The sequence below is a fragment of the Sus scrofa genome, chromosome 4, assembly GCF_054392235.1.
Source record: "Sus scrofa isolate SSC_HxYL_T2T_F1_AM1 chromosome 4, Sscrofa_HxYL_maternal_Yorkshire_Landrace_v2.0, whole genome shotgun sequence".
NCBI lineage: Eukaryota > Metazoa > Chordata > Mammalia > Artiodactyla > Suidae > Sus > Sus scrofa.
This window is the reverse complement of record NC_139386.1, coordinates 108887626-108911459: the sequence shown is the minus strand read 5'-3', so window position 1 is coordinate 108911459 and position 23834 is coordinate 108887626. Positions and strand designations below refer to the sequence as shown.

At 42.3% G+C, this 23834-nt stretch overlaps 1 protein-coding gene across 2 annotated transcripts in view; it reads left to right on the top strand.

Moving 5' to 3' along the window:
• Positions 1-217: 217 nt before the first annotated feature.
• The window catches only part of CD101 (CD101 molecule), a 41712-nt gene continuing 18095 nt past the window's right edge, over positions 218-23834 (top strand). For both annotated transcript variants that reach the window (XR_014844381.1, XM_001927700.7), the window contains exons 1-6: positions 218-390; positions 8950-9330; positions 11178-11594; positions 17677-18063; positions 21678-22061; positions 22770-23174. Coding sequence is in view for 1 of the 2 variants with exons in the window: in XM_001927700.7 (XP_001927735.3) it covers positions 348-390; positions 8950-9330; positions 11178-11594; positions 17677-18063; positions 21678-22061; positions 22770-23174 (2017 nt within the window). In the remaining variant the exon portion in view is untranslated. The remainder of the gene's footprint in view (positions 391-8949; positions 9331-11177; positions 11595-17676; positions 18064-21677; positions 22062-22769; positions 23175-23834) is intronic.

Genomic DNA, 23834 nt, shown 5'->3' with positions numbered 1-23834 from the left:
AGAGCTAAGAAGGGAAAAGTGCTGCTTGATTTTTTACTTACTCTGTTTACTTAAATTCTTGCATCATTTCCTAATGATATGTATTTAGCCAGGAGGAAGCCCATCTTATTTTTATCTATATGTGTTTACCTACCGATGAGGATAACTAAATTTTTCATACCAAATTTGAATGATTAGCAAAGAACCATATAAAGCAATATGAATTGCTTTTTGCAAGCCCTCTCCTTCTCTCAGTGGGCTGAAAACCACACTATTGCTTCCTCTTTATCTCGTTAGAGCACAACGTTTGTCAGTCGGCGCCCGGGCACCTTCAGTAACACCGCCAGGAAAGATTCGTACTCGTTCAAATGGCACGCTTCCCTCTTGTGGCATCTTTTTTTCTCTTTCTGAGTAAGTGTCATAATTCTATATGTTACTATCGTCACGGGAGTTGGTCAAACAGATCATTGGGTGATAAAACGGGACAGTTTGGTTGCTACAGGAAAAGCGATGCCACACCTCTCTGGGTTTGGCAATCATTTTTGACTTTTGATGACATTCTCGACTCAGCCAGTTATCCTTGAGTTCCAGGAGGTGCGATGTTTGGTTGAGTCCCATGAACCTGATCTTTCAGTCTGTGTGTGTTGCCAGATCTGTCAGTTTTGCCTTTACCTTTTCTTCTTGGGCTAAGCCAGCTCTGGAGATAGGAAGAGACTTAACTCCCCAGTCGGAAAGGGGATCTTAAGGTGTGCCCGATGGTAGGGCTTAACTAGATGAGTGTGAGCCTCGGGGACGTGGCTGGATGGAAGGAAAGGTCATGAGAGCACTTAGTAGTTTTAGGCTAACCCAAAAGAAGGTTCAGGACTTCACCTGTGAGCTGAAGTGGAAATTGACTACTAAGAGACTGAGAAAGGGGCAAGAAGATTCCCCTGGCTCTGCTAAGGGACACATGGAAGGACCTCAGCTGGCCCAGAGGCATTTGTATGTGTTAGAACAGGGTGGAGGAAGGGGAAATTTGGGGGGGGGGATGGGCAGGCAGATGAACTGAGCAGGGAATGAAGTAGTTTCGGAGCAGACAGAGCAAGCAGCAGATGCTTTTTCGTGGTGTGGGTTATTTTAGCATCTGGTGAAGCCCATACACCCCATCTCAGAATAATTTTTCAACGTGTAAATTAAAATACATAAGATCATAGAGAAAATCAATCGTATTGAAATACAGTTATCAAAATATTTTAAAATAAATTTTGATGTAGTCATTTATTTGCTTCTTTATTTATGCATTACCTAACAACTTCTAGAGATGGCCTATTAAGCACCAAACTTCAAAGTAGTAATGAGTATGAACAATATTTCAAGATAGCTGCAATAGATGTAATGTGATATGAAAATATCTATGATTTGCTGTCTACATTCTTGACTGAAGAAATATTAAATTTCCATTAAGATTAATGAAAATAAAAATGTAGGTACAAGTTTATGGATATTTTAATCCCCCATGTGGGCCCACGTTAAGAACTGCTTTAGAGAGACTGAACTGAGTAAAGGGGTTTGAGTGGTTTGGATGATAGCGGAACTAAAAGAGCTTAGCATCAGTGTGAGCAGGGCTCTGACTAATATACAAAAAGGGTGAAGCCTTCAGCCCAAAGGGGTGCTTAATAAACTGCGGCTTGAGTTGAACTGGGCTCATGTCGCAAAGGATTTGGGTAATGTAAGGTAAAGATCAGATATGGAGCCTGATGGGGTGAGAGGTGGCCTGCAGGGGAAGCTAGGGACCAATTGCTGGATAATCGATGACCTCCAGACTGGCTTGGCGGGTGCTGATGGCTAGGTCTGCTGTTGGCTGGTGTGTTCCTATTTGTCCTGTTTAGTTGTCTGAGTGTGATTCTCAAGTGTTTGTGAACTATGTGTTTGTCTTACTTATAAGGCAAACTGCTTACATTGTGCAACAAGTCACAAGACAGTTACAAATTGTCTTTTTTTTTTTTTTTTTTTTTTTTTTTTGTGAGTAGGTCGAAAGACCTGGGAAAAGGAAAGTAATAACCAAGGTTCAAAAAGGGGAAGCTGCAAGCCTTTCCAGAGCCTATTTAAACAATTTCCTAAACTGGGTTACATGTTCCTCCTAAATTTAGACTCATCCTAAGCACTAATTTTGTATAGCACCACAGTTTTTATGTGAAAAACCCATAAATCAGGAAGTAACTTGAAAAAAACTTTGGAAGTCTGCTATTTGTCATTACAAATACAGAGGGAGAGAGAAATGAAGGAGATTAGTTAAGTGATGGATAATCAACTGACCAGCTGCATTGTTTAGCAAAGGTATACCTTGTCCTAGTTAATTTTTAAAATAAATATATAAAGAGTGATTAATACTCTTAAAATATGAGGCCAGATGAGGTTAATATCATGGGTAAATGAGCTCTTGGACTTGGCTTTGTCTACTTGGTCCATCACCCCTCACCCTAACTAGCTGTCCTACAAATAAGAGCCATGAACATGGGAGGGTCCTGGGGAAGTTCTATTTGTCTTTCTGAAACTATTCATGAAAAAAAAAAATCCCCCCTAAACTATGGATGGAAGCACTAGCATCCAGGGGTTTTGTATATATAAGGAAAGAAAGAGAAGTTCCTTGTTGTGTTTGATGTTCTCCAGGTAGATTTTGTATAAGACAGAATCTTTTGAAGTTGCTGTTGTTGTGTATCAAAAAAACGATCATTTTATATATCAAAAAATGGTCATTTTATATGGTTCAACCTAATAACTTCCATTCAGATAACAGTGAAACAGAAAATTTGGCAATCCTAGCGATATTGTTGAAAAAAACCAGTACCATCAGGGAATTCTTTGTGTTTCAAACATGAGACTCCACGGCTCTATGTCAGTGCCAAGCTGGGTGCCCACTGGTCAACAAGAATTCGACCTGCTGTGCAGAGGTGCCTAACCCTTGGTCCATTGAAAGAGAAAGCAGTGGGTCAGGCCTCTGAGGTCTGTTACTCTTTAGGAGGAGAGAGATGTGCAACATCCCACAGAAAATAGATTTATAATAAGATGCTTCAATGTGTGATCCCTGCGTATAGCCATTGGAATTGACCTCTGTCAATCACTTCTTTCCACCTCCAAAATGCCTATTAAGGAGTTCCTGTTGTGGCTCAGCAGTTAGGAATCTGACTCGTATCCATGAAGATTCGGGTTTGATCCCTGCCACACTTGGTGGGTTAAGGATCTAGTGTTGCTATGGCTGCAGCTCCCATTCGACCCCTAGCCCGGGAATTTCCGTATGCCCTGGTGCTGCCCTTAAAGGAAAAAAAAAAAAAAGCAAAAAACACAAAATACCCATTAAACCTCCACTCTGTTTTTTTCACCTTTCTGAGAAAGCAATACCCTCCCAATTATGTTCTCCCAATCATGCCTCTATTAGGACCTTACAACATTCATCATCTCCTCCCTGGCTTCATCCATCTCTGCCTTCCTTGGCTCCTCTGCCCATGAACATGCAAAGGTGTCCTTGTCCGCCCAGCCCTCTGCTCTCCCCACCCAGCTACTCTTTCTAACCCGTATCCTAGTCTTCTGTTTCCCTGCTCCAGGAAACTTCCTGAAGTAGTTTATGCTTCTTACAGTCACTTCTTACCCTTGAAATCCTCTGCTTCTGCCCTTGGTGAAGTGTCTTTTACAAGGATCTCCAAGGACATCCTCATCATCAAGTTAAAAGGACTTTCCTCTGCCATTAGAGTCATCACCCTCTCAGCGGCACTCAGCGGTGCTGACAAGCTCTTTCTTCTTGGTAGGATTTGCCACGTTTGGTTTTCAAGCTACTGTGTTCTGGCTGCCCTCACACCTCCCTAATTCTCCCTTTTGTAGGTTTTGTTCTTTATCTTAGCCCCTAAATAGAGAGACCCTCTAGCAATCTCTCTATAGCCCTCTCCTTATACTTCCTAACATTTCCCAGCACATGTATGTAATTGACATGTAACTGACCTAATCTGCATCTACAGCCCAGAACTCTCCCTAGTTACAAACTGGCATTTACAGGAAGCCATGAGAAACAATGGAGACAGCTGGAATTTGACATTTGTAAATCTAAGTTCAAGCCTGGCGTCACCATTTACAATTTAGGCATTGCTAAATATGGTACGATCACAGGGTTCTCAAAAGGATTAGATTATACATATTTTCAATGGGTTGAGTAGATTTTTATTTATTTATTTATTTATTTACTGATGCATGTATTCTTTTAGGGCCACACCCAGAGCATATGGAAGTTCCTGGGCTAGGGGGTTAGGGGTTGAAGAGGATCTGCAGCTGCCAGCCTACGCCACAGCCACAGCAATGCCGGATCCTTAACCTACTGAGCGAGGCCAGGAATCGAACCTGCATTCTCATGGATACTAGTCAGATTCTTAACCCTCTGAGCCACAATTCCAGATTTTAAAGTATAGATAGATGTAGGTGCAGATATAGACATTGACATGTATTTAAATATTATTTCCAAATGTTTGCTGGCTCTCCATCCTGTTTATTCCATGGTACTCTAATTTAGTATTTCCAAAATTAAATGCATTATCTTCTCTCTCACCCTTAAGTACACAGTAGTAACTCTTCATGATGTCCTTATTTCTGTTAACAGTACCAGTGCTCCTAGTCACCCTTACAAAACCTGGTATCATTTTTGATTTCTTCCTGCCTTCCATCCCTCCATCTGCCCCTTCTACGTCCAAGCATCCAAGTTACTGAAAAACTCTATAGATTTTTATCTCCACAGTGGTTCTTAAATTATAGCCCCTTTCTTCCCATTTCTATTGCCTCTATCACTTCTCTCCTAGGCTACTGTCATTACCTCTTGTCTATTTCTAACTCCATCATCCTGCTCACTGTCAGGTTAATTTTACTAAGCCCTTTCAAACACTTTCTGTGGATTCCCCATTGCTTAATCAATCAAGTCCAAAGTTTTAAACCTGATGGTCAAGTCCTTCATACTTTGGACTCAGAGTGCCTCTCCAGTCTTACATCCTTCTATCAGTCTTCATGGAACCCTCCCCCTGATTCACCTGATTACTCCCTATTTCCTGGACAATTCTTTTGATTACTACCTATCCAGTCCTTTCATGAAGTCTCCTTCACCCAAAAGGCCCTGTCTCTCCACTTAAATTGTTATAATTTTCCCAGTTGGCCCAGGTCCATTTTTAACACTATCTCTTCCATACACCTTACCCATTTCCCTTCCCCCGAATGGAACCTATCTTCCTTCAAATTCCTCAAAGCACTTTGATCATATTTCTTTCTAAGAAAGATGACTACCACCCTACTTGATTACATCGTAAAATCAAGACGTCAGAAACTATCCCATTGGCTTTTTTCACTCAGCAGAATTCTCCAGAGTTTCATCAAGGTTGTTGCATGTATCTGTACCTCATTCCTTTTTATTGCTGAGTGGTAGTCTATAGTATGGGTGTACCAATTTGTTTAATCATTAACCTGTTCAAGAACTTCTGGATTACTTCCAGTTTTTGACCATTATGACTAAAGTTTCTGTTAATTAAAAAAAAAAGAAAGAAAAAAAAAAACCCAGAAACTATCCCAAACTCATCTTCATATCTTAGTCCATGAAGCATCGGAAACACTTTAAGTTGTTGAATAAATAGTTATCTAATTAGCAAATAAAGTGTGGGAAATGAAGTGCTAGTTTTCACAATAAAATGTTTCAGTTGTGGTACCCATCTCTTTGAAGAGTCAAAACCTTGAGGAAGTGTTGCCTAGCAACCAAAAACAACATTGTGGAAACATGCCCCGATATAAACAGTGTAGCGGTACCTCAGAAACTGTATTTTTAAAAACATTTTTTTTATTGTGAAATATAACACATAAGAAAGGTTAGTAAAACATGAATGTGCAGTTTAATCAGTAAGTGAAAAGTAAAAACCAGAGTTCCTGCTGTGGCGCAGTGGGTTTATAATGGGACTGCAGTGGTTCAGGTCGCTGCAGAGAGGCAGGTTCCATCCCCAGTCCAGCACAGTGGCTTAAAGGATCCAGCATTGCTTCATTGTGGCTCGGAGTCCACCCCTGGCTCTGGCACTTCCATATGGCCTGGGTGCAGCCATAAAAAATACATAATTTTTTAAAAAGTGAAAACCATATAATCGCTGTGGAAGTCAAGAAATAGAACATTGCTAGGGCCCTAGAATCACACCCTGCTGTGTTCCCCATCCAGATCACAACCCTCCACACACACACGTTCCTGACTTTTGTCATAACCACTTCCTAGTTTGTTTTTTTTTAAATGGTTTTTTACCCCTTATGTTTGCATCACTGAATGATACAGAGGGTTTTGCTTTTCTTTAAATATTATAGAGTCATTTTTGACTATGGATTCTCAAGCATTCAGCATCTTTCATTCAACACGGTCATCCACATTTCTGTAACCAATTGCAATTCACCGACTTTCTTTTTTGGGCTGGAGGGTTGCCGTGCAACAACGTGCAGAAGTTCCCAGGCCAGGGATCAAACCCTCACCACAGCACTGACAACCTGGGATACTTAACCACCAGGCCACCAGGAAACTCCCACCCACTTTCACTTCTGTATAAGATTTCATTTTATAAATGTACCACAGTCTTATACTGTCGATGGACATGGGGTCTTTGGTTAGGGGGCTTTAATGAACAGTGCTGCTGTGGATACTCTCTCACGTGTAGCCTGGTGCACGGCACACATTTCTCTAAGATGCATATCTAAGACTGGTTGGCTTTGCTGACAATGTTTTAAATTGCCTCTATAGTATAATTTTTTGGAAGAAATAATATTTAAAATTGTACTACTATCTGGCACAGGGAACCGCTAGTGGAAAATAATCTGATATATATAACTGAATCACTTTGCTGTACACCCGAAATTAATAGAATATTGCAAATCGACTCTACTTCAACAGAAAGTTGTTTATTTTGAAAATAATTAAAAAACAAAAATGTTTTTTCTCATATGGTCTAACTTCTATTCCTAAGTGCTGATTACAAAAGAGCATAACATTCATATATCATATTAACTAGAATTTATTAACAAATTAGCATATTTTAAATGATTACTCGAAATGTGTGTGGTTGAATAATTGGTCGGATATTTGTTCTCCAGTCTTGTACTGAGTATATACACTTGGAATTTTTAGTTGCCTACATCAGGTAACCACTGATCCTTTCTCCCTGTTTTTTGCAGGTTGCTTCCTATCATAATTGTTTGTTTGTTTTGTCTTTTCCTGGGCCACTCCTGCGGCATATTGAGGTTCCCAGGCTAGGGGTCAAATCGGAGCTGTAGCTGCCAAGCCTACGCCAGAGCCACAGCAACTTGGGATCCGAGCCGCGTCTGCGACCTACGCCACAGCTCATGGCAACGCCAGATCCTTAACCCACTGAGCAAGGCCAGGGATCGAACCCGCAGCCTCATGGTTCCTAGTCGGATTCGTTAACCACTGAGCCACGACGGGAACTCCCCATCATAATTATTTTCATTCCAAAATTCCTAGGCTTAGCTTATCATGGTCTCTGTGATGGCATTTTTTCTTTCTCTTCCTTTTTTTTCACCCTGGTCTCCATTACACTTTCTCCTTGTAGATTCACGAAATTCAGCAGATGCCCTGCTTCCTCCCTGTCTTCTTATGAACTCTATTCTGTTAATTCTGTCATATCAGCAGCTGCTCCCTGATGACTCTTCTGATGTCTTTCCGCTGGGCCCTAGACCCCCAGTGGAAGATCTAGCCCACCCTTGTGGCATCTCTGTCATCTGTTCTTCATTCTTTCTGTAACACAAAATATATTAGCCTTTAATATTAACATAATAAATAAACGCATACATTTTACTTTCTAAAAAATGTTGATTTTGAAAATGTGTATGTCGAAGGAAATGTTACCACTGAATAATGTTTTCTCCTTTAAACCAAATACGTGAGCTTTGTCCCAACAGGAAACATTCCATGGTGGTCCCAGCTAAAAACTCTGCGGTAAGAGAACAACTAAAATAAATCTGACCCCAGATCCTGCTGGACTTGACAGCCATCTTTTATGAAGCTTTTCAATAAAGCTGTAGGATTAAAAAAATTACAAAATGAAAAACCCTCTCCTATAGAAAGGAAATGCTGCTGTTTCTTCAGAGACTAATTTTAGCTAGTCTTGCATCAGACCTGGCCAGGAGCTACAAATAGTTCCAACCAACCAGCAGGAAAAAGCATGGCATCAGGACAGTGCCATAGATGCTGCCTCTCCAGCAATCAGCCCAATGACAGGGACCTAGGAATTGGAGGCTTGAGGAAGCACAGACCGAATTTTCCCATAAAAGAATGTAAAAGTTGAATTATCATGTATTGTATTTACTTCATGTGCGCTCAGATAAGCAGATGTGTTTTATGGAAGTGGTCATGTTACATTGATGAAGCTAAACTTTTTTTTTTTAAGAGACTAGAGATCAGGAGTTCCTGTCGTGGCTCAGCAGAAATGAATCTGACTAACATCTGTGAGGTGGCAGGTTCGATCCCTGGCCTCAAACAGTGGGTTAAGGGTCTGATGTTGCCGTGAGCTGTGGTGTAGGCCTCAGACACGGCTCAGATCTGGCGATGATGTGGCTGTGGCTGTGTCGTAGGCCAGCAGCTACAGCTCCAATCCAACCCCTAGCCTGGAAACTTCCATATGCCATGGGTGCGGCCCTAAAAAGACAAAAAAAAAAAAAAAAAAAAAAAAAAAAAGCAAGGGAGCCAGAGAAAGAGAGAGACTAGAGATCACGATGGAAGTTAAAGTTATAAGAGAACAATTAACTCATCAAGCCATTCCACTGCTCATCATACTGAAGAAGGTATTCAACATTTGAGGTGATTATAGCTAATAACCTGAGATCTCATTTAGTAGAATTGTAATACAGGGAGCTACATAATGTGGCACCGTTGGGAACTGGAGCACTAATCTATTTTTATTCCCCTTTCTTTCTCCTTCTTGCAAGCTAAGCTCAGCATTGGCCAGAGAGAAGTAACAGTTCAGAAAGGACCGCTCTTTAGAGCTGAAGGTTACCCTGTCAGCATCGGCTGCAATGTAACTGGCCACCAGGGACCCTCAGAGCAGAATTTCCAGTGGTCTATTTACCTGCCAACAGCGCCAACCCAGGAAATCCAGATCATTAGCACCTCGGATGCCACCTTCTCTTATGCAATGTACACGCAGCGAGTGCAAAGCAGGGAAATCTACGTGGAGCGGGTCCGGGGTAACTCAGTCTTTCTGCACATCTCAAAGCTCCAGATGAAGGATTCTGGCGAGTACGAGTGTCACACACCCAACACTGATGGAAAATATTATGGGAGTTACAGTGCGAAGACTAATCTAGTTGGTAAGCTGTGTGCCCTTCCCTGCTAGCCAGCCCCCGAGAAACTAGAAGCGCCACCATCACAGTGTCTGGCAATGTGACATGTGCTGTTTGTCTGGCAAAGAGCCAGCGTACCTCTCTGGATATTTTGGAATTTGTCATAAATAGGTATCTCATAGTCTCTAAAACTCTTAATTCATTTTTCCAATCAGCTTTGTCTTGAAGAGTTAGATAGTGTGTGGTCTTCCAAGGTCTTGCCCACAGCTATCCATAGACTGATAATAGCAATGGCATTAGACAAACCTTTGAGAGTTCTCGCCATGCTATGTCTCTTCTTAGAGGCAGAATATTAACTTGACAGAAGAGCTGGTATTAATATGATATATTTAATATGCATTTATAGGAGTTCCCATTGTGGAGCAGCAGAAATGAATTCGACTAGTATCCATGAGGATGTGGGTTTAATCCCTGGCCTCGCTCAGTGGGTCGGGGATCCAGTGTTGCCATGAGCTGTGGCGTAGGTCGCAGATGTGGCTCGGATCCCATGTTGCTGTGGCAGTGGCATGGGAGGGCAGCTGCAGCTCCGATCCAACCCCCAGCTGGGGAACTTATATATACCGCAGGTGCAGCCCTAAAAGGCAAAAATAAAATATATGTGTACATATATATACATATATATATTTATATATAATTGAAGTTCCCCAGTAGCTTAGCAAGGTAAGTATCTGGGGTTGTCACGGTGGTGGCTTGGGCCACTGCTGTGACATGGTTTGATCCCTGGCCTGGGAACTTCTGCATGCCTCAGGCATGGCTAAAAAAAAAAAAATACACATACACACACACTGTGTATGTGTATATATAGTATACTTAATATATATTTATATATAATTAATATAATATCATAGGAAGTAAGTCATTAACTTGGAAATAATTATTCTCAAACTGCCACTCTCTAGCATATTTATCTATGGGGTGAGGGACATAGTATTTGAAATCACTCTTTTGTCCCTTCACCTGGAATAGCTTATCACTCCCTTATCAACCTAGCAAACTCCTACATACACTTCTGAACCCAGTTTAGTTATTACCACTTCTGTGAAACCCATTCTGACTGTATCAGTCAGTATTCCCATCTTTGTTCCTTCTCGATGCTCTATTCACAGCACAGTTACTAGCACTCACCCAGTTTATATTGTAATTGGCTGCTTATATGGCCCACTCCTACCTCACCTTGAGCTCCATGAGAAGAGAATGTTTACCTCACCCCCAGCACAGTGGTTAGCATTGAATAGACACTCAATATATATGCATTGCTGAATACTGTATTGCTTTCCAAAAGCTCTGGCTATGTGATTTCCTTGAAGGAAGAAGAGAATGGTGGGGTAGCAGGATGGTTATTAAAACTTTGGTAAGCATTGCATTTTGGCTCTGAATGATAGATTACAGCAGATTATCTCAGAATTTTATTTTATACAGGAGCAGACGAAGGCCCAAAGACATGAAGTGACTTGTTCCAGTTCCTGTAGTTACAAAAGGACAAATATAGGATCAGAATATGGGTCTCCTAGCTCCCAGTGCTCTTCCCACTTAAAATCTCTGTGTCTGAGGAGCTAAATTGGTGAAAGTCTATGCTAAAAATGTAAGATCAGGGTCAAAACATCAATGAACCATTAGCTTTGCCAGGTTCCATAGACTGCGTGCATAGATGCCAGTATTCTTCTTGGCCACAGGGAAAGCCTATGGCTTGTAGAAAAGCAATTCGAAGTATATACCTTGCAGGCCGTGTGTCAGGGCACCATCTTCATCTCAGGAGGCTAGCTAGCCTGGCAAGTACCATGCCACTCAGGTCACTGTCATTCCTCTGTTTCCAGTCATTCCAGACACCCTCTCTGCTGCCATGTCTGTTCAGACCCTCAGTAAGGACGAAGGTGAGCCATTGCAACTTACCTGTGAGGCATCCAAAGCCACAGCTCAACATACCCACCTCTCCGTGACCTGGTACCTGATGCAGGATGGAGAAAGAAGCCAAGCCAGCAGGATCATTTCCCTCTCCAAAGACTTTGTGTTGATCCCTGGGTCCTCATATGCAGAGAGGTTTGTAGCCGGTGACGTGCGGCTTGACAAGCTTGGGGTCACCACCTTCAGGCTGTCCATAGCGAGGCTCCAGCCCACAGATCAAGGCCAGCTGTTCTGTGAGGCAACTGAGTGGATTCAGGATCCGGATGAGACCTGGACTTCCATCACGAAGAAGCAGACAGGTCAAACCACTCTGAGGGTCCGGCCAGCAGGTAATTATCTTCCAGGAAATTCATTAATGGGCTAGTAGCGGGTATTTGGAGGATCTCTCTCTCTTTTTTTTTTTTTTTTTCTAATTTTTTTGTTGGATCTAAAAAAGTTTGTTTAGGAAGAGTAGGGAGTTTCCATATAATCTAGTGGTTTGGACTCACTGCTTTCACCAATTCGGCCTGAGTTCAGTGCTTGGTCTTGGAACTGAGATCCTACATCGAGCACATGTACGTTGCAGAAAAAATAAGAGAGAGAGAAAGAGTGAAAGAAAGAAAAGAAAGCTTGAACACATTTTTATTTTGTTGTTGTCATCTGGGAAGCATAAATAACAAGGACCAGAGTTCCCACTCTGGTTCAACAGGTTTAGAACCTGACATGGTGTTTGTGAGGATGTGGGTTCCACCCCTGGCCTTGCTCAGTGGGTTAAGGATCCACCATGGCCGCAAGCCGCAGCGTAGTTTGCAGATGCAGCTCAGATCCGGTGTTGCTGTGGCTGTGATGTAGGCCGGTGGCTGCAGTTCCGATTCTACCACTAGTCTGAGTACTTCCATATGCTGCAGGTATGGCCCTAAAAAGACAAAACAAAACAGCAAGAACCTTCAGTTTGGGCTTTGTCCACGGGAGGTTTTACATAGGGTAAAATCTATTGAATGTTAGGTAGATTGCACAAGCCATGCGTGGAAATAGTTTTGCTGCCATTCTTGCCAGGCTCTGTGTCAGCACTTTATCTACATTACCTAATTTAGTCCTAATGACCACCCCCGAGACAAGAAGTGAGGTCCCTCTGTTTGAAACGGGACCCTGAGACTCAGCTAAGTGATCTGCCTAAGCTCACTCAGCTGGTGAGAAGTGGACCTGGGTTTGAAGACAGGTGTCTCTCCAAAGCCAACTCTGCACAGACGTCCGGGTCTCAGACTAGCTCCTGTGAGCAGTGTGAAGCCTTGTCTTAGTGCCGGGGGCTCCTTCCACCGGACCCCTTGCCCTCGGGGTGGTGTCACTCCTGATCCATTGGCATTGTTATCGAAACAAGCAGGAAGCCTCCATTGTGGTTCCTGGTCTCCCTGCACGAGCTCTGGTCCAGTAGGAGGTCTAAAGCCATACATATCTATGGTAAAGGCAATGATCCAATGGCGGATCTTTTTTTTTTTTTTTTTTTTTTTCTGAAAGAGTGTTATTCTGTTCTGTTAAAAATTGTCCCAAAGGGGAGTTCTCATTGTGGCGCAGCAGGTATGAATCTGACTAGAAACCATGAGGTTGCGGGTTTGATCCCTGGCCTCACTCAGTGGGTTAAGAATCCAGCATTGCCATGAGCTATGGTGTAGGTCACAAACACGGCTTGGATCCTGAGTTGCTGTGGCTGTGGTGTGATTAGACCCCTAGCCTGGGAACCTCCATATGCTGCAGGTGCAGCCCTAAAAAGAAAAAAAAAAAAAATTTGTCCCAATGGGAGTTCCCGTTGTGGCTCAGAGGAAATGAATCCGACTAGTATCCATAAGGACACGGGTTCAATACCTGGCTTCACTCAGTGGGTCGGGGATCCAAGGTTTCCATGATTTGTGGTGTAGGTCACAGGTGTGGCTTGGATGCCGAGTTGCTGTGGCTGTGGTATAGTCTAGGAACTGTACCTCCGATTTGACCCCTAACCTGGGAATTTCCATATACTGCAGGTGCAGCCCTAAAAAGCGAAAAAAAAAAAAAAAAATCCCAATGGAGTTCTATCAGGCCTACAGAGTTAACTATCCAGCATTGTCACTGCTGTGGTATTGGTTTCATCCCCAGCCTGGGATCTTCTGCATGCCATAGACATGCCAAAAAAAAAAAAATTTGTCCTCTCTGCCTTAAGAGTCCAAGTTTTACTCAGGGAGCCCAATGGCGGCATAACACATAAGCTTTTTTCCCCCTTTCTTTGGAAACAATTTTTTTTTTAATGTGAAGCAGTCTTTACTTTTTATAATTTATTTACTTAGAGAAATAAAATTGTATATGTTTATGGTATACAACACGTTTTGGTATCTGTAGGCACTGTGAAATGGCTACAATCAAGCTAATTAAAATACCCATCACCTCACATAGTTGTTTTGTGTCTGTAATGAGAGCACTTAAGATCTACATTTTTAGCAAATTTCAAGTCATATCACACAGTATTATTTTTTAACTCAATGAATTTTATTACATTTATAGTTGTACCATGAGCTTCACAACCCAATTTTATAGCATTTCCATCCCAAACCCCCAGCACATCCCCCCACCCCCCAACCTGTCTCCTTTGGAAACCCTAAGTTTTTCAAAGTCTGTGAGTCAGTATCTGCTCTGCAAAGAAGTTCATTGTGTCATTTTTTTAGCTTCCACATGTAAGTGACAGCATATGACATTGGTATCTCTCTGTCTGACTAACTTCACTTAGCATGATAATTTCTAGGTTCATCCATCTAGGTCTCTGCAAATGCCTTTATTTCTTTCCTTTCAATGGCTGAGTAATATTCCATTGTGTATATGTACCACATCTTCTTTATCCACGCCTCTGTTGATGGACATTTAGGGTGCTTCCACATCTTGGCTATTATATATATTTCTGCAATGAACCCTGGAGTACATGTATCTTTTCAAGTCATGGTTTTCTCTGGATAGATGCCCAGGACACACAGTATTGTTAGCTGTAGTCACCATGCTGTGCATTAGGTCTCCAGAACTTATTTATTCTGCATAACAGAAACTACACCCTGTGACAAATATCTCTCCCTTTTCCCCACCCTGCCAGCCCCTGTCTGCCACCATCCTACTCTCTGCTTCTGTATGTTCAACATTTTTAGATTCTACAGTATTTGTCTTTCTGCGTCTGGCTTATTTCACTTAGCATAATAATGTCCTCCAAGTTGAGCTACGTTTTCAAAAAATGGCAAGATTTCCTTTTTTCTCATGGCTGCATTATATTCTATTGTGTACATATACCACATTTTCTTCATCCATTCATCCCTTGATGGACACATTGTTTCTGTATCTTGACTCTCATAAATATTGAACACAGGAGTGCAGCGATCTCTCTGAGATACTGATTTCATGTCCTCTGAATGTGTACCCAGAAGTGAGATTACTGGGTTATAAGGTAGTTCTACTTTTAGTTTTCCGAGGAACTTCCATACTATTATCTATAATGGCCATACCAACTTATATCCACCAAAAGTGTACATCTCCAATATTTGCTATCTTTTGTCTTTTTGAAAATAGCCATTCTAACAGATGTGAGGTGCTATCTTGTTGCTTCAGTTTGCATTTCCCTGCTGATTCATGGTGAGCATCATTTTTTATATTTTTGGCCATTTGTATATCTTCTTTTGAGAAATGTCTATTCAGGGAGTTCCCCTCGTGGCTCAGTGGTTAACGAATCCCACTAGGAACCATGAGGTTTGCGGGTTCGATCCCTGGCCTTGCTCAGTGGGTTAAGGATCCAGCATTGCCTGAGCTGTGATGTAGGTTATAGATGCGGCTCAGATCCTGCATTGCTGTGGCTCTGGCGTAGGCCAGTGGCTACAGCTCCAATTGGACCTCTAGCCTGGGAACCTCCATATGCCGTGGGTGCGGCCCTAGAAAAGGCAAAAAAAAAAAAAAAAAAAAAAATTAAAAAATTTAAAAAAAAGAAATGTCTATTCAGATCCTTTGCCCACCTTTAAATCAAGATATTTGGGGTTTTTGCTCTTGATTTGCATGGGTTTCTTACATATCTTGGATAGCAACCCCTCTTCAAACACATAGTTTGCAAATACTTTCTCCCATTTCGTACATTGTCTCTTCACTCTCTTGAGTGTTTCTTTGGCTGTGCAGAATCTTTTTAGTTTGATGCAGTCCCACTTGCCATTTTTGCTTTTGTTGCTTGTGCTTATCTGGAAAAATCATTGCCCAAACTTATGTCAAGAAGGTTTTCCCTCTATTTTCTTTTATTAGTCCTACAGTTTCAGGCTTATGTTTAAATATTTAACCAATTTTGAGTTTATTTTTTTATTGTGGTATGTGTCCAACTTCATTCTTCTGTGCGGATATTCAGTTTATTTAAAAAGCGTATTCAGTTTATTAAAAACCAAAACTGAGCTGAAAATATAGAAAGTTCTTATATCCCTCTGCCCCACCCACACCCTCACCCCTGCCCCCACCAACACATACAGAGTCTCCCCTATTAGCAATCCCCCACCAGAGTAGTACATTTGTTACAATTCAATAACCTACACAGATATATCATAATCACCCAAAGCCCACGGTTTACATAAGGGGTACACTTTTGGTGTTGTACATTCTATGAGTCCTAATAAATGTATGGTGACATGAATATAACATTATAGGATCATATAGGGTAATTTCACTGCCCTAAGAACCTACCATGTTCCACCGATTTATCTATCCCTTCCTCCCTGCTAATCCTTGGCAATCACTTGTCTTCTTACTGTTTCCATTGTTTTGCCTTCCCCAGAATGTCATATAGTTGGAATCGTAGAGTATGTAGGCTGCAAAGATTGACTTCCTTCACTTTGTAATATGCATTTAAGGTTCTTCCATGGCTTTTTGTGGCTTGATATCTCCATTTTGTTGTTGTTGTTGTTTTTTTTTTTAATTTTTGGGCTCTCTCCTCTGTTTCATTGGTGTACATGTCTGTTTTTATACCAGTACCATGTTCCATTTTTTTTTTTTTGTCTTTTGTCTCTTTAAGGTCTCATCTGTGGCATATGGAGGTTCCCAGGCTAGGGGTCGAATCGGAGCTACAGCTGCCAGCCTATGCCAGAGCCGCAGCAACACCAGATCTGAGCCTCGTCTGCAACCTACACCACAGCTCACGGCAACACTGGATCCTTAACCCATTGAGTGAGGCCAGGGATCGAACCCGCAACCTCATGGTTCCTAGTCAGATTGGTTTCCTCTGCGCCACGACAGGAACTCCTTTTTTTTTTTTTTTTAACATGTTCTTTTGATTACTGTAGCTTTGTAATATACTTTGAAATCAGGCAATGTGATATCAACAGCTCTTGCTCAAAATTGCTTTGGCTATTCAGAATCTTTTGTGGCTCCATGTGAATTTTTGGAGTTTTTGCCTACTTTTATTTTAAACTGCCATTAGAATTTTGATAGGGATTGCAATGACTCTGTTGATTGTTTTGGGTGGTATGGGCATTTTAAGAATATTAATTCTTCCAGCCCATGAACCTGGGATATCTTTTCATTTATTTGTTTCATCTTCAATTACTTTCTTCACTGTTTTATAATTTTCATTGTAAATATCATTCATCTCCTTGGTTAAATTTATGCCTAAGTGTTTTCTTCTTTTTGATGCTATTGTAAATAGGATTGTTTTTTAATTTCTTTTTCTGATAGTTCATTGTTAGTGTATGGAGATACAACTGATTCTTCTTGTATATTGATTTTGTATCCTGCAATTTTATTGAAGTTGTTTGTTTTAACAGTTTTTTGGTGGAGCCTTTTGGGGTTTCTATAAGATCATATCATCTGCAAACAATGACAATTTTACTTCTTCCCCCCCCCCAAGTTGATGCCTCTTATTTCTTTTGCTGTCTAATTGCTGTGGCTAGGACTTCCAATATGGTGTTGGATAGAAGTGGTGAGAGTGGACATCCTTGTCTTGTTTTTGATCTCAAAAGAAAAGCTCTCAGCTCTTCACTGTTCAGTATGATGTCATCTGCGGACTTGCCATAAACCACATATGCTTTTAACTCAGGAAAATTCCACTAAATATCTCAGCCAAAAAAGGGAGCAAGAAATCACAATTTACATCCATTCAACATAGTATAAAATATTTTATTTTAGAAGAGCCATTACTGTGTACTTTATACACCTACGCATACATCTTGCTTAACAAGGTCACTTCAGAAAGTCACGTATGTTCTTATTTCTAGGTAATTTAAAAAACAGTCAAGGGCATTGTTTGATTCTAGGCATGTCTTTGGCTTACCTACTCCTCAGAACTGAACTGCCACCTGAAATGCAATCCCTATACTACCCCAACAGGAGGTATTATCTCTCTCTGGGACTGAAAGGGCAGCTGCAATGGCCTCTCTAAATATCTGCCTTGCTTTTGTTTCCTAGTGAGAGATTTTCAAGTCAACATTACGGCTGAGAGCACGATTCCCGAAGGAAAGCCCTTAGAACGGGTTTGCCTGGTCATGGGCGGTGGCCAGGACGCACAGTTTCAGGGAGCTTGGTTCTTCAATGATGTCGAAGTGGCCCACATTGATGCGGGTGGAGTTCTGAGTCTGAAGAACGGCTATCAAGAAAGAGCAAGTCAAGGGCAGCTCCAGGTTTCAAAGTTAAGCCCCAAGGCTTTCTCGCTCAAGATCTTCTCTGCAGGCCCAGAGGATGAGGGTGCCTACAGATGTGCCGTGGCAGAGGTGACAAGAGCTCAGATGGGTTCCTGGCAGGTGCTTCAGAGAAGACAGTCCCCAGACAGCTATGTGCGCCTGAGGAAGTCAGCAGGTATGTGAAGTGGGGACCAGTCGTGGTTGGGCTGCCTTTAGAGGCCCTTCCGTGTGTGTACAGGATGTCTTTGTGGACACAGCGGAGGTCTTCTGAAGTCAAGTGTCAGTCAGTTCACTCTGAGGTGAAATGGAGTAAAGGACAGCACCCAGTGGAGCCCCCATCGTGGCACAACGGGATGGGCAGTGTCTTGGGAGCTCTGGGATGTGGGTTTGATCCCAGGCCCAGCACAGTGAATTAAAGATCCAGCATTGCCACAGCTGCAGCTTAGGTCACAACTGTGGCTTGGATCTGATGCCTTGCCCTGGAGCTCCATATGCTGCAGGGCAGCCAGAAATGAAAAAAAAAAAAGAAAAAAAAAGGAAAGCACCCAAACCAGCTGCTGAAGACCTGAGTCCTATTCCTGAGCCATTCAATGGGCCATGACCCCAAACACACCATGTCCTTCACCTCTCTGAGTCTCAGCTTCCTCAACTGGAAGATAGTGACATCTATTTAGACTGTCCTCAAGTCCCTTCTTGCTGTCCTAGTTTCTTTGATTCTATTTGCTGTTGTATCCGTTTTTGACCTTTGGATTTCTTTAAGCAGAGGACACCTGTATCAATGAAGCCCTCTGTCTCCTGGTATGTGTGTATATTGAGGAGGTTAAGAGGAAAAATATACCTGCCTCCTTCATGGGAAATAAACACCCACATCGCTCCTATTCTCCCGGCATCTTTCAGGTGTCTTTCTTCAATTCTCTATTATCTTAACTTGAGGCAGTGAATGATACCAAGTCTTAATTCTGCATCAAAGCGTGACTCAGAGGAAGAATAGTGCACGTTAGTGGGTAGACCCTGCTGCCTGCGTGTTGCCGTGATGTGGTGAGACATCTGTCCAAATGAGTCTGAGTAGCTATAAGCAGGAAACGGGAAAGCCGCTCAGCCCTTGTTGGGTTTCTGAAGGCTGGGTGATCTCAAACATGCTTGAATAATCAATGCTTTTTGTGTGGCGAGGAAAAGGATAAATCCGCAAGTGATATTAGGATTCCCTAAAGTGGGTATCAAACTCAAAATCTAGAAAGCTGCATTGCCCAGAAGCAAAAACCAAAATCAAAGCCAAAAATGGACCCCAAATGAAGTTCTCCTTGTTGTACCTGCCCATGGGAGGCATCACCACGGACAGACACATCTGTCCAGGCTCTTCTCTGTCACCTGTTTGCTAGGAGTGAAGATGCAGAGCTCTAGCCTAGAGCGGCAAGCCAGGAAGTGTGTTGGTGTTAGTTTTCACACTAAACATTTGGTCTGACTTTCTGGGATTCAGAAAAAAAAAAAAAAAACAAACCATGTAGGCGTGTTTACATATTTACAGAGAGCTAAATCTTGGCTTTGTGTATCTCAGGCTCCACTGGAGCAGATCTGTAAACCTTTCACTACGCGTGGGACACAGGACGTTGTGCCCCACGGTCCTGAAGATGAGCTTCCTGGCACACAGATCACCAGCCTATCAAGGAGGGTGGTCGTCCCAAGCTAAAAAGAATCCTTTCTGCAGGCTGGAGTCCCAGTGGGGCCTAATATGAAAGGGGCCTAATAAGAAAGAGAAAAAGTTATTAGCAGACTTATTAAGGATCCTGTGGAGCACTGGGTTTGGAAACTCAAACCATTACGTCAAGTATGAGCAGAGTTTTGTGATCCTGTGACCGTTTGAAACAGAAGAGGATCTTCCCTGCCAGGCAGAATGTGTGTCTCCCGCTGTCTTGGAAAGTTTATCACTTCTTAACCAAGAGGCAGTAAGGACCACAGCGAACAAAGGAAAGCTCATTTTTTTAGAAAAACCTGAAGTGGGTTGAAACTAGTCATAGTGGCTATATTTGAGCAGTGAGATTATGAGTAATAATTTCCCCTCTAATTTCTAAACTTCAGTTATACGTCTATGTTTAACTTGGAAAAAATTAAGTAGAATTATGCCTCTAAGCCCATAATTTGGAAGCATATTATTTATGTAATATATATTATGTATCTTGTGTGTATATGTAATAAGTCGTGTATGTTATATAGCACGTGTATATGTAATATCGTATGTGTGTGTTGTATATTATATGTTATATATGTTATTCGTATTATCTATATTAACCCATTTGTGGACATTAACCTTCATTCTGCTTTTGTAACACATACATTTATACATAAAGCAGTTGAAGACTGAACTCCTTGCTCAGCAGGGAAGACCAATTTGCAAATTCGTTTAGATCCTACTTAGATTTCTACTGCCAGTTCTGTTTGGTTTTCCTTTTCTGGCTTTGAACTCCTCTGCTTTCCCCAAGTGCCTATAGTTACACACTGATGCTAACAGCTTACTTCTGCTGGGTCCTTCCCCTTGCCAACCAGGGTAAGCCCTTTGTATGTGCCATTCATTTGGTCCTGTCACAATGCATAAGGGAAGTGCTGTTATTACCCTCATGTTTACAGGAAAGGAAACTGGGACTCAGAGAGGTCCACCCTGTTGCAGGATGATTTGGACTCCAGGGACCTTGACCTTAAACATGAGGCTGTGCTGCCTAGGATACATGAGCACCTGAGGGATCTTTGCATTGCCCATGAAGCACCCGGCACAAGCCCTTGCACAGGAAGTATCTGTTGAAGAAATGTCTGCATTTCTACACATCCTTTTTTTTGTTTTGTTTTGTTTTGTTTTGCTTTTTAAGGCTGCACCTGCAGTGTATGGAGGTTCCCAGGCTAGGGGTCAAATTGGAGCTACAGCTGCCAGCCACAGCCACAGCCGCAGCCATAGCAACTTGAGATCCGAGCTGCACCTGCGACCTACACCACAGCTCACAGCAATGCCGGATCCCCGACCCACTGATCAAGGCCAGGGATCAAACCCACATCCTCATGGATCCTAGTCAGATTCATTCCCACTGAGCCACCACGGGAACTCTGATTTCTACACATCTCGAAATTCCCACTTAGGAGCCAGATTTATGTTTGTGTTGCTTCACAGTATAATTCAGATACAGGAGGGATCGCTCCTTCCAGCAATAACATATATGAAGGAATATATGACCTGAAAAAGTGAAATGTGTGTGTATAAAATTACCTGGGGGGAAAACATATGTATTTACATTTATATATAAATATACACAATTTTCCCCCCAAGTAATTATCTGTTAATGGCAATATTTGGAACAGAAATCTAATGAACAATGCTCCTTCAGTGTTCAGAAAACATACTAATTAGGGAGTATAAGTAAGGAGAGGAAGGTCATTTTTAACTGTGAAAGTCTGAATCTCAAAAAATTAAAAATTTCAATAAACACGGTTTCATGGCTTTCAGCCTCATACACCAACCCTAATTCATTTAAGGAAATATTACCAGATGTTTTCCCAACTAGATGTTCCTCAGGAACAGATCACTCAGAATAAGGGCAAATTATAAATTGTTTAAGTGTAAATAGGTTCTGCTAGTATTCATTCTGCTACTTCCACTATGGCAGTGTTTATTACCGCTTTTTTTCTGGGGATGATACAGGGCTTGTCACAAGTTAGTCACATCCTAATTAATGAGATTTCCCTGTGCTTTAGAAAAATGTTCATTTACCTGAAATAATTTTTTCTTCTAAAATCTGTAAACCCCAGCAAGACATGTAGTTGTGTCTACCAAGGACCAGCAGCCAGCCGTGTGGGAAGGGGAGGCGTTAACCCTTCTCTGCAAGGTAGATGGAGCGGAAAGTCTCCTGTCTGTGACCTGGTGGCACGCCCCACAGGGCCAGACGCAGCTGGAGTTTGTGGCTGGCATGGAGCAGGATGGCACTGTCCAGCTGGGCACCTCCTTTGCGGACCTCGAGATGCACAGCAACATGAGGCTGGAGAAAATGGACTGGGCCACCTTTCAGCTGGAGATCACCTCCGCCACCATCAGGGACAGTGGCACATATGAGTGCAGAGTGTCTGAGAGGCCCCGTTCCCAGGCCAGAGATCTTAGTTGGACCCAGCAGGTGTCAGTCACCGTAAAACCTCTGAGTAAGTGTCAGAGAAATCCTTTTCTGAATGTGCGTCTATTCATAGCTTCCTCTTGCAGTGGAATGCGGTGCAGTGGAACTTGTGTGTCATCCTGAAGCCCCACGTTGTGGTACGTGTGTCCCAGGACCCAGAGCCTGATCTCTGGCTACCATGTCTGTCGACTGATCTCTGAAGGGATCTTTCATTTTTATAAAGATCACGCAACTTGTACATGGTTACTCAAAGCTAAAAACAGAATCCTAGGAAGTGGAGTAGACTTAGTGGAGAGAGATGGGCCAAGTAGAGCAGAGCCTTGTATGTTCAGGCTTCTGACAGCTGCAGCCCTGGGACTGCGGAATCTCTTGTAACATGTGCAAAAGAGTGACACTGCACCCATGAGTGGGGGTAAGAGGAGGAGGCCAGGCAGCGGGGCGGGGGGGAGCGCTCCACCCACGCCGTAGCAGCTGTCTAAGCAGCAGACTGGGGAAACACTGCCTGATTGTTGTTGCTGCTGAGAACACTCTCAGAAGAGGGTCAGCTTTAGAAAATTGAGGTCAGGCTTCAGGACAGATTGTACTGTGAATCAACTTCTTCCCCCCAAATATTTGATACTCCCAATGTACAAACGCGTGGTTTGATGTCAAGAGGCAATGACTGGGAAAACACAGAAGCACTATACTTCAGTTTGATGAACGTATTAGACATTGGGTTTTACATTTCTGCCCACAGAGTCAAGTTTACATGTTAGTCTGATGAGCCGTCAACCACAAGTGAAATTAACCAGCACCTTTGACCTGTCCTGCATAGTGAGCGCGGGCTACTCTGACCTCAAGGTTCCACTCACCGTGACGTGGCAGTTCCGGCCAGCTAGGTCTTCAGCCTTTGATCTGCTTGTTCGAATCACCCATAACGGCACCATTGAATGGGGGGACTTCCTACCGCAGTTCCAAAAGAAGACAAAAGTTTCACAGTCTTTGTTTCGTTCTCAACTCCTAGTCCATGATGCCACTGAGGAAGAAGCCGGAGTTTATCAGTGTAAAGCTGAAGTTTATGACAGACGTTTCTTATACACAAACAGTCCTGTGAGGGCTTCTGCCACCTCTCATCCGCTAAGGATAGCCATCACTTTACCAGGTAAATACCACTTGAAATTAATCCTGCTTAAAAAAAAAAAAAAGGGAAAACAAAAAACCCACATTCCTCCCATTGGGGGTAAGTTACAGAATGAAAGCATAAAAATACCTTTTCCCCATGTTTGTACTGAAGACGTAAACCCCATATATAAGTGAGATCCAGAAAAGGAGGGAGGGATAAATTAGGAGTTTGGGATTAACAGATACACAATATATATAAAATAGATAAAAAGCAAAGACCTACTTATAGCACAAGGAACTCTAGTCAATATCTTATAATAACCCAAAATGAAAAAATCTGAAAAAGCATACTGAATCACTTTGCTGTATACCTGAAACATTGTAAATCACCTCTACTTCAATAATAATTTTAAAAAGGCAACCAGAAACAAAAACAAACACACACACACAAAAAGTGACATCCAGGTTAACATCAAGTTAATATATACATATGGCCATACTGGTTGGTAAAACATTGAAATACTTCCACACTGACTAATAGTAACTGTTCCCCTCCCCCCTTTCTCCTAAGTCCCCATCACTCAGCAACTAGAGGGCACCACATGGCACAGCAGGGGACCTCGAAGACAAGCTCTAGTGGTGAGGGATTCTTTAATTTGATCACTGCCCATGCCTGACCCAGTCATGACATGTTTAGAAT